We start from the raw sequence: 20,395 nt of genomic DNA on the forward strand, positions 1-20,395 counted from the left end.
AGACTTGGATGATCTAATTACTGTATTTAAAATTAATTTTATTCTTTAAAAAAAACTATATAAACTATTATGTCCTAATACTAATTGTATATATTTTTTATTCTTACATTTGTAAAAACAAAAAAACAAAGAGAAAGATAAAAAGAGAACCAGATTTTTACTAATGAACACTAACTAGAACGTTTGTCAGAAAAAGTAGTGCATATTGTGTATGAAGCTGCATATTGTATACTAAGCTTTTTCCTGTTCTTCTTACCAACTTGATGAAAAAACAAAAATGATATTGTACCAAAAAGTACAAGACACACAGGATTGTAATTATGGATGTGACAGGTTAAATTATTCTTTACATATATCTATAGTAGATTGTGTTATTATCACGCCTGTTGTTGGAAGTAGATTTTATTTATCAATGTCCATTTTCACTTAAAAAAATTAAAACACCATCAGAAAATTTCAACAGCACTGGCCAGAAAAATCGGAGGAGGAATTCCTACATAAAACGGTTTAACATTGCAGATTATGGTTGGATCTTGTTGTAACACAATGTTCATTACATTTAGTGAATTAGCTCCATAATAGAATAACTCCATGTAATTATTAATAATTTTAGTAATGAAGATTACCTATACTGTTACACCTTGTTTTACAACTTTAGAAGCTACTATCAATTTCAACCTACCCAAGTATTATGCACAATCAGTTGCACTGTGATGAAGACCGATCACACTTTAAGTGCCTTTCGTTATCTGGGCTAATGCAAGCATTTCCTAATCCCTTGTGGAGATTTCATATCCGTGTCATCATCATTTCCCTTTATTACACATAGAACTACTTCGCCAAAAAGCAGAAACTCTCCTAGCAGCGATTATACCTTGCAGACACTTACAGGAAGCCACGCCCGCAGCCCCACTGCTCCCTGCATGTCCAATTTTAGAATCTAAAATTTGGTCAAAAGTCTCTTGTCCTTTTTTGTCACGTTTTAGACGTTTTTAGACCTTGTTTCTCCATTATATTCCACAACTTGCGAAGGTTAGACTGAGTGATAACATCATCTGGCTTGAACTGGAGAGCTTGAAGGTAGTTGGCTTCTGCCTCTTCTAATTTACCATTGAGATGAAGAATGGCTCCCAGATTCATCAAGGCAGCAGGGTACTGGCAATAGAAACAAGAAAAATAAAATAAAGTAAATGGACAGATTAGCTCAATCTATAAACAAAGCATAAGCAATAAGTAAGAGTTTCCCAATCTCTGACATTACAGTCCTGGTATTAAGGAAAACAATGCTTGAGTCCAGATAGATAAATCAAAGTGACTGATGTACTAATTAAGTCATCTGTGCTCAAGCATTTAAATACTGGACTTTCATGGCGGAGTTTGAGAAACTCTGTGTTAAGTTATTAGTTAGTGCTTGGGTGGAGGCATTTAAGTCCAGAGGAATATGAATCCTTCCTTTACGTATACATTCACAGGGATTTGTTGTAAATCCCAAAGTATAAAAAGTATAAAGTTTTGCAGAACAATCCAAAGTGAGTGTTATAGGTTTATACTTTACAACTGTAACATAAGCTGAGAGAACAAGCTACAATGGGTGGCACTCTCAATGGAAGATTTTGTATCTATTACAAAAAAAAAGAAAAAGAGATGATAATGATCATGAATATGGCATAAGGTTGGATTTGGGTTTTTACAAAGACAAGTGAAATTTGAGTATTAAACAAATACAATCTGCACTGAGAAGAGATAAACCTGGTATAGTGAATATTTATATACAACATATATGATAACAAGGACATTAAAAGAAAAATAATCCATAATAACTACTGTTCAATATTTATACTGCTAAAAATACAATGAAAAATGTGGTTAAAGAGCATATAAACTGTTACAGGTGAAAGGGATCAAGAATGCAACAAAAAAGCAAGAAGGACATAAGTTCAGCAAAGAAAGAAACTAAAGAATAGATTGCTACAAGGATAGGCTAAAATGTTCTTCAAGGATACACATGTTAAAAATAGATAAAAGAGGACTATAAAAGGCAATTTGTATATATGAAAGTCATAAGAGAACAGGAGTGCATTCAGAGTCAAGGAGCTTCATTTCTTAAATATATATGGAAAGGGGGTTTGGACTGCACACCATAATTCTAATCATAATAAGATGTGCTACTATGCTGAGATATGTAGTACTACAAAGAAAACAAGAGAAAGTGCAGGTGCACACTCTAAATTGTAGTTGTGCTGGCCTTGGGGGTCCCACCTGATGAGGTCAGCTGGCCGCGGTAGGTGGGCCCATATTTTTGCCCAAAATTATGCCAAGTACCTCAATTTTTCTTGACAATAAGAATGGGGAATTGTAATATATTTATTTTTTTGGGGGAAATGCATTTTAATAATCTATACAAATCTTTATATAGAAGATATTGGTGTTATCAAGCTATTTAAAAATGGGAACTGAGGAGGAGGGGAGCAGGCACAAGGGCAGTGCCATGCCCGCACAGGAAAAACTCACTATGCAGCCCAAATAACAAGCAAAAGGAGGGGTAGTCCATGAACATCTCCTGGATGAGGCCTAAGTGTTATCTCTTGCATAGTCCTAGTAGTCAATCATCACCTTTGAACTGGGTAGTCTATATTTACTTTAGCAGGCTGACGTGTGGTCCTGTTACTGATGAGCACCTGCACAGCTGTTTCTATTTTCAATTGACAGCCTCATAATTTTTCAAGTTTAATAAACAAGATCATAACATTAAGAAGACTCTGTAACATATACATACAAATGTGTTGAACATACAAAAATAGTAGACTGCCAAAATCTCGAAGCAATCACACAATATGAAGACTCTAATGTAGGAAAAAGCTCCCTGCTACACTTATCATTAAATTACAGCATTCAACAATAGCACATATAGCAACAAGATAAAACTGCATTGATGTGCCATAGATATGAAATACAAATTAGTTATTTTTTGGTATATGTGAGTAATAGAAATCTTCCCTGCTGTATGTGACAAGGATGAAAAAGAAAATAGTGTTGTGATGCAAAAACAAAACAAAAACCTCGCCTCCAAGCAAACTGTACGTTAATGATAAGTACTGCTTATAAAGGCTCTTAAAAGCCACAATAAAGATGTTATCTGTACATGCTGTTTTTACTTTTAGCAGAGTTTTAGTGTATAAAAGCAGAGCATTCTATTGTTAATACAATGAATGTGGTGTTTGAAAGGACTATAGAATTACATTTTCTATTTGGTCAATTGTGCTTATTACTTCGGGATACAAATTTGATGTACAGGGTAGAAAAAATTGTATCAATCTCTCTTTGCCAGATCTCTGACATTTGTAAAACTCTCTAGATTATAAATTGACTCCAACATGTTATTGCAAGAGATTATAACACACGAATCAAGGTCCCCACACATCAGTGGCGAATTGCTGCAATTTCCCTGTCACCTGACATCCGGATCCGGCAATCAGGAATATTAAACATGCTTAAAAAATCTCAATTGACTGATTCGGACTGAAAATGTTCGGTATTGGCATATTGGGGTTTTTAAAATTAAGAATTTTCCATATTCCACCATGGCTCACCGATCTTTGCTGGCCATTGCTGTTGGATTGAAGAAACAGGGCTCTGAAAGTATGGGGGCCTTAAGACTAACTGGCAAACTTTTGGAATAAGAGGGCAATGAAAGATAGACAAAAAAAAAAATGCATACCCACATATTTAAACACTATGACAGTGGTTCTCAAACTTTTTTGAATCACGGTGCCCTAGGCCAAGTATCAGAATTTCTTTCACGTCACCCCTAGGCAGTGGTGCAAGTAGAAATATTTTCATAGTGGTACAGAGTGCCAAAAATGGGCGTGGTCATGTGTTCTGAGGGGGCATGGCAACATGCTGCTAGTGGGAGTGGCTACATGACACTAGCGACGTGATCACACGACAGCCCATTTTTTTCATCTGGGGGCAAGGCTAAAAATATATAGTAATGCCTCCAGTATAATAGAAATATATACTGATACCTCCAGTATAATATAAATATTTAGTGATACCTCCAGTATAATAGAAATATATAGTAATGCCCCAATTTAATAACAATATATAGTAATGCCTCCATTATAAAAGGAAAACACAGCCACTGTCACACTCCCAGTAACCCTGACAAAGTGGGAGTAGCCATCATACTGGCAATAACCATGGTCTTGTTGCTTTGTGGCACATTATAATTGTGGTAATGGCAAAGTGTGTACCCGCTGCCAAATTCTTATGGGTACTCCGTACCCGAGCGTACCTGCATACTTGCACCACTGCCCCTAGGCCAAACGTTTCTTATTGAGAAATTTAGAAAGAAATATTAAATTAAGTAAATTGTCCCTCGATGTTGGGCTGCAAGCTTAAATGCATTGTACAATCCATGTACTAAAACCTCATTATTTATGTACTGATGTATTGAGGTGAGTGAGCTTACTAAGGCAAGTGCTGGGCTCTCAGATATATATATATATATATATATATATATATATATATACATACATACACAGTTGTGCTCATAAGTTTACACACCCTAGCAGAATTTGTGACTTTCTGGCCATTTGTCAGAGAATATGAATGATAACTCACAAACTTTTCTTTCACTCATGGTTAGTGGTTGGGTGAAGCCATTTATTGTCAAACAACTGTGTTTACTCTTTTTAAATCATAATGACAACAGAAACTACCCAAATGACCCTGATCAAAAGTTTACATACCCCAGTTCCTAATACCGTGTATTGCCCCTTTTATCATCAATGACAGCTTGAAGTCTTTTGTGGTAGTTGTGGATGAGGCACTTTATTTTCTCAGATGGTAAAGCTGCCCATTCTTCTTGGCAAAAAGCCTCCAGTTCCTGTAAATTCTTGGGCTGTCTTGCATGAACTGCACGTTTGAGATCTCCCCAGAGTGGCTCAATGATATTGAGGTCAGGAGACTGAGATGGCTATTTCAGAACCTTCACTTTATTCTGCTGTAGCCAATGACAGGTCGACTTGGCCTTGTGTTTTGGATCATTGTCATGTTGGAACGAGAATATGAATGATAACTCACAAACTTTTCTTTCACTCATGGTTAGTGGTTGGGTGAAGCCATTTATTGTCATACAACTGTGTTTACTCTTTTAAATCATAATGACAACAGAAACTACCCAAATGACCCTGATCAAAAGTTTACATACCCTGGAGATTTTGGCCTGATAACATGCACATAAGTTGACACAAACGGGTTTGAATGGCTACTAAAGGTAACCATCCTCACCTGTGATCTGTTTGCTTGTAATCAGTGTGTGTGTATAAAAGGTCAGTGAATTTCTGGACTCCTGAAAGACCCTTGCATCTTTCATCCAGTGCTGCACTGACGTGTCTGGATTCTGAGTCATGGGGAAAGCAAAAGAATTGTCAAAGGATCTGCGGGAAAAGGTAATTGAACTGTATAAAACAGGAAAGGGATATAAAAAGATATACAAGCAATTGAGAATGCCAATCAGCAGTGTTCAAACTCTAATTAAGAAGTGGAAAATAAGGGATTCTGTGGAAAGCAAATCACGGTCAGGTAGACCAACAAAAATTTCAGCCACAACTGCCAGGAAAATTGTCCGGGATGCAAAGAAAAATCCACAAATAACTTCAGCTGAAATACAGGACTCTCTGAAAAAAAAGTGGTGTGGTTGTTTCAAGATGCACAATAAGGAGGCATTTGAAGAAAACTGGGCTGCATGGTCGAGTCGCCAGAAGAAAGCCATTACTACGCAAATGCCACAAAGCATCCCGCTTACAATACTCCAAACAGCACAGAGACAAGCCTCAAAACTTCTGGAACAAAGTCATTTGGAGTGATGAGACCAAAATTGAACTTTTTGGCCACAACCATAAATGTTACATTTGGAGAGGAGTCAACAAGGCCTATGATGAAAGGTACACCATTCCTACTGTGAAACAAGGAGGTGGATCGCTGATGTTTTGGGGATGTGTGAGCTACAAAGGCACTGGAAACTTGGTCAAAATTGATGGCAAGATGAATGCAGCATGTTATCAGAAAATACTGGAGGAAAATTTGCACTCCTCAGCCCAGAAGCTGCGCATGGGACGTACTTGGACGTTCCAACATGACAATGATCCAAAACACAAGGCCAAGTCGACCTGTCATTGGCTACAGCAGAATAAAGTGAAGGTTCTGGAGTGGCCATCTCAGTCTCCTGACCTCAATATCATTGAGCCACTCTGGGGAGATCTCAAACGTGCAGTTCATGCAAGACAGCCCAAGAATTTACAGGAACTGGAGGCTTTTTGCGAAGAAGAATGGGCAGCTTTACCATCTGAGAAAATAAAGAGCCTCATCCACAACTACCACAAAAGACTTTAAGCTGTCATTGATGATAAAAAGGGCAATACACGGTATTAGGAACTGGGGTATGTAAACTTTTGATCAGAGTCATTTGGGTAGTTTCTGTTGTCATTATGATTTAAAAAGAGTAAACACAGTTGTTTGACAATAAATGGCTTCACCCAACCACTAACCATGAGTGAAAGGAAAGTTTGTGAGTTATCATTCATATTCTCTGACAAAATGGCCAGAAAATCACAAATTCTGCTTCTAGGGTATGTAAACTTATGAGCACAACTGTATATATATATATATATATATATATATATGTATATATATTTATATATATAATCAAAACACTTAAACTGAATCTGGACCGCATTTGAATTAAATATTGAAAGAGCAAAAGAACCAGTTTGTATCTGCATGTATGAAGACTTTAAAAATTATAATGGATAAAATCATCCATGGGCTGATCAGAACTGTTGAATGTTTATACGTTTTGTCCATATACGTGTGCACACAGTCTTCTGGGTCCAAAGGGGCCCACACCCATATAAAAATACTTCTATGGAGTCACGTATTGGCTAAAATTGCAGAGCAGCAGAAATCACTGGGAAAATGAAGCAACCATTTTCCTGGAGATTTGCACTTGCGAAATAGAAAAATCACCAGAAACATGGTGCAGATGACATTTTTCCGGAGGCTTACACAAAAAGTCAGAGTCTATGTCGTCAGAGAGGAGGAGGTCCATACTGAGCCAGCACAAGGGCCCTCTCATCTCTTAAACAATCCCTACACGCGTGACGTGTAACTGTATTCTGGCAGTAAATAATGGTTCAACATATTGAATATTAATTATAGTTTAGTGTCTGGCTAGTTACAATCAAAATAATGCCTAATCTAATCAGAATTTGTGTTAATAAGGCTTTCACATAAATTAAACAGACATTAGTATTATTATCACTACGGGGGGGGGGGGGGTACTGACGGGAGAGATGTGTGCTGAGCGATCTTAACACAGACCGCTCAGCACACATCTCTCCACCCGCTCAGCACAGCGCGATGTGCTGAGCGAGGGAACGGACAGACGGACGAGGGGCCGCTCACTTCACACAACGCTGAAGTGAGCGATCCGCTAGATTGAGCCTGCATGCATGCAGGCTCAATCTAGCACCGGTGATACCGATGCGCGGGGCCACGCATCGCTGGGGGGCATACACATGGCAGATCCGTGCTTAAAATCTATTAGCAGCTGTCTTTTTTTTTTTTTTTACTGAAAAAAACACATTTTCGGACCTTTGTATTTTTTCTTGTGGCTTGGTGAAAGCAGGCTATTTTTCTGGGTTTTTTATCTTTGTGACCTGCTACGGTCCCAATCCCCCCCCCAAAAGAAAAAAAAAAAGGAAAAAGAAATCTTTGATAATAGCTGCAGAGGGGACTAACTGAAAAGGCCCGGAGGATCAATGAGCCTGCAGTAAATTGCCACAGCTAACTGAATTCCCCCTTAGTGAGACAGTGAGACTTATCTTATTACTTTGCTGTAACAATATGAGGAGATCTGGGCAAACAGGACGTTTTCGTCTATGGCGGTACCACTTTGCTAGATAGGGAGAAGTCCTATGACTGGTGAAAAGTGGGCTTTTCTCTGTTTCATGAATAGAGACCTTAAGTTATTAATCGTTAATCATATAAACACAGCTTAAGGAAATGCAATTTATGTATATCTTACGTTTCCTGAAATTTTTAAAAGCTCAGTAAGACAATCAAATAATATCCAGGCACATAAATGTGTGTAATACAATTTAATTGCAATGCGTTCTGACATGGTTTTCGGCTCCATACAGCCAGCAAGCCTAGTAGAGATGACCTGGCACTTCATATACACAGTTCTCACCTTACAGATTAGGAGTACTTTGGATTTTTAAGAATGACAGTGCCACTTGCAATTACTGGTTTAAATTGGATTAAACACATCAAAGTAAACCGCAGTCTTTCATAGAGTAATATTTACATGCAATTTAAGTCACTTTACAGTGAAATGAACTAATTTATATCTAGCCATGGCCTGAAGCCATTGTCCTAAAATGAAATGTTCAAAGAACTAGCACAGTCTATGCAATTCACATCTTTCATTTAATCTGAAATTTACAGGAGCCATGGGAGTTCAATGGGAGGCTATTAACAGCATGAGGCATAAATATATTTAGCTGAAGTTTTATTTTCATTAGGAGTTGCATCAACACTGCCCAAGGCTTGGAGCAAAAAATAAAACAATGACTTAGAAATGAGCCCCTGTCTATGAGTAAACACACAAATCTTAATGGTGGTCACTTTCAGATCGCTTTTTATCGACAGTGCATAGTTTATTAATCACACCAGATAATGTTGGAAACTGACAGTCCAATAACAGCCAATGATTGTGTGGCACTGACTGGTGTGCAGCAGCCATCTTCCACAGTACTAAAGCATGGCAGTAACAGACAAACATGCTGAGGTCTTGAAAAACCATAAGAGGAATAAATGTGCATAAATACTAATTTTAAGGTAATCAAGTACTGACCAGCTAAGTAAGAGGAAAGGAAGACCATATGCCTGATTGTCAGTGTGACGCAAGAGGGTTTGCAGATGGATCTGGTGGATCTAAGCATACTGCACATACACCTTTGGATGACCTTGTGACTGCGCATATGCCGAATCAGTAATATGCACATGGACAGACCGGTCAGAACACTCTTTCCATTCTGTGAACTGTTCCATCTAGTGGGAGTGTCATAGGCCAGCAATCCAGCTTCCATACGGTTTCAGATGTCTAGCACCCAGTATGGAGAGGGCGCATGTCCAGAGACTAATGACTGACCGTTGTGGCTGCATATGAAAAACCAATGCGTGGGTCAGCATTCCACGTATGGACACTCAAAGGTATGGAATACAGAGGGTGATTCTTGTATTAGCATAAGCCAGTAAATAGGCACCGGATGTAGCATGGAAAAGCGTTTGACGATGTGTCTGGCTTAGAAACAGCCGCCATGTGCGCATATTTATTTCTGGATATAGGGACTAATGTAAATGATAGAGATTCGCAGAAACTAAATTTAAAGAAAGTAAAGTAGTAAGCTCATCCTTGCCTACTCTCCCAAAATGTCCAGGAAACTGCAGGATTTAGGGTAGATCAGCCTCAAGTGGGTGATCCAGGGGCTTGATGAGGTTTTATCAAAGCTTGCATGTCCACTGCCCAATGTCCCACAGGAAAGCACTGCACACTGCCTAATGTCCCATAGAAAAACACTGTACAAGAAGCGGTGGATCCTTGATGATGCAATTTGCACTGCTACTTACCTGCCCACTTCTACCTGCACTCCTGGATCTACCTAAAGGGAATATTTAAAGGCTTTATACTTGATTAAATTCTTCCAGCAGACTATAAATGTAAGCACTTTTCAGACAATTGTACTATTTAAAAAATAAATAAATAAAAAATGAACTACAATATATAGAAAATGTCTCAGATTATGCACAGGGAGATACAGGCCAGCAGGCGGCATCCAGTCACAATTATAGGTGGGGGACCTGGCCGTGGGTGCAGAAGGGGGAATAGGCATGTTCCACTGGGTGTGTGCACAGCATTTAGCCAGTCCCCGCACTTACCTAAAGTGCCTCTTTCCCACATCTCCTCTAGCTCCCAGTGAAGAGACAGACTCTCTCTGAATCCAAGATGGATGATGTGAAACTGCTGTATCCAAATAGAGCAGTCGCACATCAACCATCTTGGATTGAAAATAACGCTGCATCTTCCCTTTGAGTCTCAATAATTACCGTGGCCCGGGCAGAGTCATTAGTGTATGCAGGAGCGGCTCTTGCCGCGAGCAAGCAGGCTTTTTGCCCGGGGTGCCGCAGTCCTGAGGGAGCTGGTGCCACTGCCGCCTGACCCTCCCACATGCTGTCGTGCACCGCACGGCATTGTGGGAGTGTCCGCAGGCGCTAGAGGTCATAATTGACCTCTAGTGTCTGTGCTGTGCTATGGAAGAAAAGGCATGACGTATCTCCCATAGATCCGAGGAGCGGCGGCCGGTCACGAAGGACAGCAGCAGCAGTCTGGAAGCAGGAGCAAAACTACTGGGGGCACAGCTACGGGGGGGCACAGCTACGGGGGGCACAACTACTGAGGGCACAGCTACAGGGGTAAAACTACTGGGGGCACGCAAAACTACTGGGGGCACAACTACTGAGGGCACAGCTACGGGGGTAAAACTACTGGGGGCAAAACTGAGGTCAAAACTACTGAGGGCACAGCTACTGGGGGCAAAACTACAGGGGGCACAACTACTGAGGGCACAGCTACTGGGGGCACAACTACAGGGAGCATAACGGTGTCCATGCCCCTTTCCTATGAAGCCACACCCCTATTTTTTGCTGCGCGCCTGATTCACCTGGGGGGAGCCAAAGTAAACTTTCGCCCTGGTCGCCACAAGGTCTAGAACTGGCCCTGAGTGTATGCATGTACTGGGGAGGGGTTGATAGGACGAGTAGTGTATTCCCGGACCCGGAGGGGTGGGGTGGCATTTGCCATCATTGCCTATAGCGTACACTATGTAGAGTTTATCAGAAGAGGGATACAGAGGATCCGTCCCTGGCAATGGCCATCTGCACGTGTGGTCAGCAGACCACAAATGCACATTAGCACGGTAGGGTCCTGAAGGAGAAGTGAAGTGATCACTTCACTTCTATCACATCACAGACAGTATCTGTGCTTGGATGTGATTTTTAATATTTTTGAATTGGTACATTATTCCGTAATGCTGCAATAAGTGGCAATAAGCAATAATATTGGGTCTAAAATCTTTTTACCTACCTCTCAGTCTGTGTCTTGCTTGCCTTAAATGCTTTTACTCATGTCAAGATATGGTTACATACAAGCTCTGCCCCCTACAAAGGTGATAATATCTCAACGTGCAAGGGGTGAAGACCGATTACACTAGTGGGGGTAATTCCAAGTTGAACGCAGCAGGAATTTTTTTTAGCAGTTGAGCAAAACCATGTGCACTGCAGGGGAGGCAGATATAACATGTGCAGAGAGAGTTAGATTTGGGTGGGTTATGTTGTTTCTGTGCAGGGTAAATACTGACTGCTTTATTTTTACACTGCAATATAGATTGCAGATTGAACTCACCACACCCAAATCTAACTCTCTCTGCACATGTTATATCTGCCCCCCCGCAGTGCACATGGTTTTGCCCAACTGCTAAAAAATTTCCTGCTGCGATCAACTTGGAATTACCCCCAGTGTTAGGACACACATCAAATTACATGAGACTTTCTAATTATTTTTTTTGTTTGTTTTACGGAGAGCTCATGATATACAAACTCTTCTATACCTGCTAAACTAACTAGGCTTCTGCAACTAGATGAAACATATCGAAGTCACTGAGCAAGGGAGAAAAAAGTTTATTTAAATGTATTTAACAAAATGAAATCTGTTTTCCAGATACATATTTACATTTTCAAATATACATATATAGATTATCTTTAGCTTTTTTCATCAATGGTTTTAAGTAAAAGCATTACATTTTAAGTGGTACAGATGTGTCCTCTCACAACTTTGCTCCATGCGCTAAGTCGCGTTACACATTATGTGCGAGTGCCGTGTGACTCGGTAGCACCGCAAGTCTTTTTATTTGCTTTTTTGCAATAGGATTATGCAATATGTAATGCAATAGGACGCACAAGCAGCTTCTGCTGATTAAAATGATATGCAACATGCCTATACTCTGTGTGTAATAGCGTTTCTATCTGCATCCGAAATGCAAACACTAAATACAGTAATAGTCACACCCAGAATGGTATCCAGTCTCTAGGTCGACCAGGGACGGATCTAGACTTTTCTTTAGGGGGGGGCGGTTTACTGTTTAATCTTGACTCCTCCCTCTACAGTCCCAACTCCTCCCATTTGCAATCCTAACTCCTCCTCTCTCAATTCTGACTGAACTTTTTGAGTGAGACTGAGATAGAGCTTTGTGATTGTTCTATGTACATGTGACTGTGCTATGGGGTAATTGTATTTATTAGCCCTAGTACCCACACACCAGCAAGTGAGGGGCAAATGCTCTGTAACCCTTGCTCTCCTGGCTCCTCTGTGCTGCTGTGGTATAAGCTGCAGCACATCGTTCTGCCTAAGGCTCTCTCAAGAGAGCTCTCTTCTGCTCAAAAGTGGGCGTGGGTATGACTGTGTTAGGGGGGGCGGTCGCCCCCTTCGCCCCCCCCCCTAGATCCGGCCCTGAGGTCGACCACACTTAGGTCGACATGCATTAGGTCGACATGGCAAAAGTTGACAGAAGTTTTTCACAATATTTTGAACTTTTTCATACTTTCTGATCCACGTGGACTACAATTGGGACCGGTAACCTGTGCCGAGCGCAGCGAGGCTCCTTGCCCGAAGCACGGCGAGGGGACACGGTGCACTAATTGGGGTTCCCATTCTACAAAGAAAACAACACCAAAAAATAAAAAAAAACCTCATGTTAACCTTTTGTCATGTCGACCTTGCCAATGTCAACCTATTTTAGGTGTCGACTTAGTTACTGTCAACCCTATGATCCACACCCCACAGAATATAGGCATCCTGCATATAATTTTAATCAACAGAAGCTGCTTCTGTGTCCAATTGCATTACATTGCATCTAAGACACATTTCCGCGGCCAATGACGCAAAAAAAAAGCCCACTGCATGGCATGGCGTGACTTGAAGGGCTGTTTAGCGTGACTGCAGCAATGATGTAAGAGGACACATCTGTATTTTTTTTTAATCTAAAGCAGATGTAATCACAAATAAATAATTTACTTAAAGCAAAAATGAATTAACAGTACAACAATAGCGAACAAATCATGTCAGAGATCCTTTGTGATTTTTTGAACATTAAGGAATCACTTTATACAATCACTTTGTAATTTTAAGGTAAGTATGAAACATGAAGTTAAAATATATTGTTAAGTGTTAACATTCCACTACAGCAAGTAGTATGAGCTTCCCAATCCAGTAAGAAGCTCAGTCTTAATAGTATCTCAAACAGCTGAGTTTGCAGATATTTGAGTTATTACTAGTCCCTCTTGTCATATGTCGTCATGCGGAAGGGGGCGGGGCTGGCAGTACCGGCAAGCAGAGAAATGCCCAGAGCCTACAGGGGTGCTGTTTCATGCTGCAGTCTGCATGTCTGGAGTGGCTAAAGGACGCTGCGGCAGCGCTGCAGCAGAGGGACTGAGGAGCGCAACGGTGCCACCCATGGAGCACACCCCTAGTTACAGCCCTGGGTGTACATAGTTATGTATAGTATATAAGCACTTTGCAGCAGTTATTGCATGTTTTTATTCAGATCAGTAATCTAAAACCTTTGATTTGTATTAATGTTTTCAAAGCTCTTTCATTAATAATGAATGAAACAAAAATGTAATTGAGGTGTGAAAAATACTGTCCAAGTCCAAAATACCTTATTGTAAATTAAAATGTTAAGTCTTTGTTAAACATCTATTTCCGAGTGAATTCCCTATTCACAGCCTAATGCTAAGTATAATGAAGCAGTTATATTATCTTAACTAAAAAATTATGAATAACCAAACCGTGCAAAACTAGGATATCCGAAATCACTTAGGGAAATGGAAAGCAAAGTCACTTCTCTTACATGAACAAAGAAGGAAATCCCACGATGATGATTGGAAGAGCGGATTTTCATACTCATGACATTATTTTTGTTCCATATTTCTAACCAACAATTCAGCAAGTCAGTCAGAGTGAATTTCTCCAATTACAGATAATGTCCGTTGACATCCACCTCTTCAGTGCTCATGCCCATACATTCATTGTGAACCGTAATTTCTGTTTACATAAAGGCAATCTGTCTAAATGTAAACTGATCACATATAAACTGTGATTGCAGAAGAGGAAGTTATCCCATACTTCAATTAAACTAGTCACTCCCTGAGGAATTACTTTGTCAAACAAATTAAATTCCAACATCATGGAAATTGGTTCTTTTTTCCAAATAGAATATGCACTAATTGCTAAGGAATTGAAATAGATGCATATATGCTCAAAGACAGCTAGCATATTAATTCAACTATGCGTTTCACATATGAATCACACATAAACATAATTTATTTATTTATTAGCAGTTTCTTATACAGTGCAGCATATTCTGTTGCGCTTTACAATTAGAACAACAGTTATAGAACAAAACTGGGCAAAAACAGACAGACAGAGGTAGGAAGGCCCTGCTCGCAAGCTTACAATCTATAGGGAAATAGGCATTGATACACAAGGATAGGTGCTACCTATTTCATAATGGTTCCCCAGATTGCTAGGTTCTTAGTGGTTTGTATGATGTGATCACCCAGCAATGTTGGAAGACAAAATGTGAGGTTATGTGGACTGTACAGAGGGGATGTAACTGGATAGGGAAGCATTGAAGGTTATGTGTGTGGGTCTGGAATTTGGTAGGCTTGTCTGAAGAGGTGAGTTTTCAGGGAACATTTAAAGGTTTCGAGACTAGAGGAGAGTTTTATTGTGCGTGGGAGGGCATTCCACAGAGTGGGTGAAGCCCGGGTAAAGTCCTGTAATTTTGAGTGGGATCAGTACTAAATGCCGCCGGCCGGAATCCCGGCGGTCGAAATACCGACGCCGGAATCCCGACCACACAATCCCGACAGGGGTGGCGAGCGGAACGCAGCCCCTTGTGGGCTCGCTTCGCTCGCCACGCTGCGGGCACGGTGCCTCGCTACGCTCGGCACACTATTATATTCTCCCTCTATGGGTGTCGTGGACACCCACGGAGGGAGAATATGTCGGGATTGTAGCGGTCGGGATTCCGGCGTCGGTATTTCGACCGCCGGGATTCCGGCCGGCGGCATCTTGACCGCTTCCCGGAACAGGTAATACATGTGGATGAGAGACGCAGATCTTGTGCAGAGCGGAGAGGTCTGGTAGGGAGATATTTTGAGATGAGTGAGGAGATGTATGATGGTGCAGTTTGGTTAATAGCCTTGTATGTAAGTAAAAGTATTTTATATTTGACACGGTAGAATACTGGTAACCAATGGAGGGACTGACAGAGCGGATCAGCAGATGAAGGGAAACTATCTAAAATACATTATAGTTAACATAAAAGTCTCTAGATACAAACTATTTTTCTTAAACCACTGAAAGTTATTTGAATTCGTGAAATCATATTGTAGGTGCATTAAGAAAAATGAGTGAACAGTCAGGACCATGTGTTATACAGACCGTACATTACATACAGTTTACAGTGTAACGTTATGGTTGTCCATAAAAGTTAGTGCATAGAATATGGTCCAACATATTTCTGAAGAGATTTCTGGTTTTAGTGTGTGACAAATGTGAAGTTATGATATTAATATATCCCCATCCTACACTATGTTATTTGTGTTTGAAGATGATGGTTGGGTGCACTGCTTCTCTAAGATAAATATACAAAGGGCACTGAAAGAGTAATCTGTCTGTCAAAGAATGGGTAATATTAGAAGGATCAGTTCTCACTACTATAGTTTCCCTGGAGTCCACACACCTTCTATTTTGCAGAAAAATAGGAAATATCAGAAAAACAGAAGTGTTTCTTCCATTCAGTAATGAAAAAGCTACAAGCCACTCAGAATTGGATGAGCACTGCTGCATTGACAAGATGGAGGAGACCCTTACGCCTAGATTTATCAAGCCTTGGGAGAGTGAAAAATTGCACGGTGATAAAGTACCAGCGAATCAGCTCCTAATGGTCATGTTACAGGTTGTGTTAGAAAAATGACAGTTGGTACTTTACCACTGTGTTGTTTATCACTCTCCAAGACTTTATAAATCTGGGCCTTATCAACGTTCCCTTTCCCCCTATTATGGCTTCCTAAATTCTGCCATACCACATATTGCACCAACACAACTTGCTTCATAAAAAAAAAAAAACTTCTCAGAAAATAGCGGTGTCCAAAATAAGGTGAGAATTTGAGAACTTTTATGCCCCCATTTTGCCAATTCCTGTTTTGTCTCAATCTGAGTGATGAACTCACATTTTACCACTAGTGAGAATCATAGAAAGATTAGTTTTAGAAACTGCTTCATAAAGTCTTTGATTGTGATCAGAAGATGAGACACCCTGCTGCGTGTGTAGTGTAGCATGCATTCCTGGAAAACCAGAATGGACCAACTTTTGCCATGCCAAGTTGTTGAAGCAGGATGCTTCACATTCAGACACACTGCATACTTGAGCAAATCTGGATATTTGTATATGCTAATCTTACATGACATCATGACACATGTATGTGCAGTCACTCCCGTAGGCTTTTCAGAACAGAAAGACCTTTGATGGATTTTCTACCCCATACAGAGACTTTTCAGAGCAGGATTGCAGTAGGAACTCTGAAAGTGTGGCTATTTAACAAACTTTCAATTCAACCAATTCTGGCTGCATAAATATAATACTGTGGAATTTATTTCGTTATTCTCTAGTTTTTTTTACTGCCATTGGTGCGCATAAGCAGAATGCAATATTTGATTCTAATTTTCATAAATAACGTTGTTATAGCAACAGACATACACTCTGTGCCCACTTTATTAGGTAAGTATTTCTAGTACAGAGTAGGGTTCTCTTTGCTTAATGCAGTCTCAGACTGAGCATCTCACCTAACGTGCTTGGCATCTCAGATCTAATTCACAGTGCGCCACTTACACACTCCCAGGCTACGCTCCCGACATGCCCGCGTTTCTCTAGCTACCCCCCCATTAATTCCTCCAAACATTGGTTATCTGTCACTTTGTGAATAATTCCTGTGCGACTGCTGGTGTAAGACCATTGCAGCATATTCCCAGTGTTACTCTGGTGCATGCGCAGTGGGAAAAAAAACGCTCCACTGCGTATGAAATTGACACTGGGTTTTGCGACATTGTGTCTTAGCTGTAAGTAGCCATTTAAGGACTGCACATGGGGCCTAATTCAGATCTGATCGCAGCAGCAAATTTGTTAGCAGTTGGGAAAAACCATGAGCACTGCATGTGGGGCAGATATAACATGTGCAGAAAGAGTTAGATTTGGGTGGGGTGTGTTCAATCTGAAATCTAAATTGCAGTGTAAAAATAAAGCAGCCAGTATTTACTCTGCACAGAAACAAAATAACCCACCCAAATCTAACTCTCTGCACATGTTATATCTGCCTCCCCTGCAGTGCACATGGTTTTGCCCAACTGCTAACAAATTTGCTGCTGCGATCAGATCTGAATTACACCCCATGGTCAAGAAGAATCCTCATGTAGGCTGTAATATGCAACATGGCTAAACCCAACTGCTATAGGCACGATACGATTAGATGAGAGATGGGGCAATTTAATTTTGTGCTATGTGTCCATATAAACAATATATACATTAGTTATAATTTATCAATAAACCAAGTCAAACAATTCTATATTCATTGACTAATTAGTGTTGAAAGTGTTCAGGAACGGTAAATAAACAAAATGTGGGTATATTTATATGTTTAGATGTTTCTACAGACTACAGTAATACCCGTCTCTGTGTTCACCAATGACATAGTAATTATTACAAGATCCAGATAATAACCAGTAAATGCAGGCTAAAGTGATTATTTCATGCTGTGTAAGTGTTAAATAGTATGAAACCTCATAATTATCACATAAGCATGTGCTAACCCTCTTTTAATTTAAATGGCCTTGCAAGGGAGATAGGGGATAGGTATCTGATCTGCTATACCAGTAATCACTTACAAAGTAATCTAGCAGCTGTTTCCTAGAAGCCATTAACAGAGATTAAACAATTATTTACAATACTGCATAAATGACAGCTTCTCTATAGCTTTATCTCTCATGATTATATTATTTCTGTCACTAGCCATAAACTCTAAATGACACAGTTGTTATTATGGTAGATAAAAGATGCACCAAACAAACAAAAAAAGAAATCTATCTATCTATCTATCTATCTATCTATCTATATGTTCATCCCAGGTCTGGCACTCCCGGTTTCCAAATAGTACTGCACCGGTGCCCTCAGAGAAAAAATTATTTACATATGCAATAGGTGCGGCACTCAGGTTTCAATATTTTACTAATATTTTCATCCTGATGATCAATCTCGGCTGACATCGGCTGTTTGAGAGTGCAACTTTTTGTGAAAAAACACGGTAATTCTTACAGAAAATGAAATTACCGGGTGAAGCAGTTCCACCATTTCATGAAACACATGGGTCCTTTTTCTGTGTGCAAGGGTCGACCCAGGTTGAAATTCCCGAGACTTTGACCATGGAATCTTCCAGGGTCGGAGACACGGGAATTTCGACCCGGGTTGACCCTTTCACACATACAAAATATCCATGTTGATCTGCAAATTACCAGGTTGAAATTCTTATGTCTGTGTGAAAGGGAGGGGGGGGGGGGGGGAAGGGGTGTCAGGCAGGTCCCGGCAAAACGACCCGGCATCGCAATTTTTCGCTATCAGCCCCGCACCCGCCACTCAGGGGTGCTGGGGACAGCCTTGGGTTTCACCTCTTGCCCTTGGGTGCCTGGATTTAAGAGGTCCCCACTCCCTCAGGGAACCCCAGCCAGGGGTGACTAATTGGGGGGGGGGGGGGTAATGCCACGGCCGCAGGCTGTGGCATTATGTCCCTGGCAAGTGGAGCACGGTGCTGGTTTTAAAAAATACGAGGGACCCCTACGTTTTTTGTCCCCCGTATGTTTGGAACCAGGGCCGGATCAAGAGCCAGGTGCTGGTTTGATAAATACTGGGGAACACTACATATTTTTTCCTGGTATTTTAACAACCAGGACCATCTCAAAGAGCCTGTGGCTGGTAATGTTTGGGAGGGGGGACCCCACACAATATTTATTTTAATTTTTAACTATTTCAGATACTTTTACAAAGAGCACCATGCACATGACTCTACAAACACGCCAGCCAAAAGCAGTTCTATTTGAAAGTTCTATTTCTGTACGAATTCCATGCTTTTCCGTCAGTGTTTGGCTATTGTCGGCAGTGATTGAGAATACGAACTCTCAGTAAATTCCTGTGTTGTATAAATAAAATAACAGCCACGTTTGACCGATGGTCTATTGATTCGGATTTTTGTGGACATCCGTGTATCTCAATATGAACAGCCCCAACACTGCCGATATTTGTGTTTAGTAAATTACTGAGATGACACTTAGAAAAAAAAAGACAAACTCAAATGGATTCGGGACCTTTGTAATATTCCACCATTGTCTAATAAATTACTATACCCATATAAGACAAGTCACTTGGATATATTATCATTATGTTTTTTTTTAGAAGGGACCACATAAGCCCAGAGTATAGAACATATAAGAGAGTTAACAAAAGACAAAAGCAGGGAAAATAGAAGGACAAACAGGCAGTATAGGAAAACCAATAAGCAGGAGAATAAAACGCAATATACAGATGTAGCCAGGCTCATCGCTGCCGCCATGCATACATCCGTGAATACGCATCACGGCAACGACTAGCTGCCCCTATTCGCACCCATGATCTGTCAATGCAATGCGTAACAGGTGCGAATATACACGCATGCACACCGGCGTGCGCACGCATCGCAGCAACCTAGTTCCCGATCGCAACCACAACAAATATGGCTACATCTGCACCATGCAGAATACGTAATAATAGGTGACAGAAAACATGCAGGAGGTAAGGGACAAATTTAGTGCAAACTAAGCTATTACTTTGTAACACTTTGCTTAAATCAAGTCTCAGTCCTATTTTACTGGGTTTTTTTTTTTTACTGCTGTTAAAAATAGGCAACAAACATTTAAAATTACAAAATGGAAAATACTTTGTGAAGTTGATTATATCAAACTCAAGATGTAAGCGGTGCAAAGACGATGTCATACAGGCCTTGCAGGTAGCTGTATTTATTTAAGATGCAGACACACAAGTGCCAACTAGCTCAAGATGGTGGCTTGGGCCTTGTGTATTTTCCAAGCTTTACTTTAATATGCTTGAGGCGAGACTTCAAAGAATCT

General features: G+C 40.4%; 1 protein-coding gene across 3 annotated transcripts in view; it reads right to left on the reverse strand.

Moving 5' to 3' along the window:
- Positions 1-386: 386 nt before the first annotated feature.
- Positions 387-20,395, reverse strand: part of TMTC2 (transmembrane O-mannosyltransferase targeting cadherins 2) — a 447,032-nt gene continuing 427,023 nt past the window's right edge. For all 3 annotated transcript variants that reach the window (XM_063927679.1, XM_063927680.1, XM_063927681.1), the window contains one exon: positions 387-1,155. In XM_063927679.1, the coding sequence (XP_063783749.1) occupies positions 976-1,155 (180 nt within the window). In that variant the 3' untranslated portion in view covers positions 387-975. The remainder of the gene's footprint in view (positions 1,156-20,395) is intronic.

The sequence above is a fragment of the Pseudophryne corroboree genome, chromosome 6 (assembly GCF_028390025.1).
Source record: "Pseudophryne corroboree isolate aPseCor3 chromosome 6, aPseCor3.hap2, whole genome shotgun sequence".
Lineage (NCBI taxonomy): Eukaryota > Metazoa > Chordata > Amphibia > Anura > Myobatrachidae > Pseudophryne > Pseudophryne corroboree.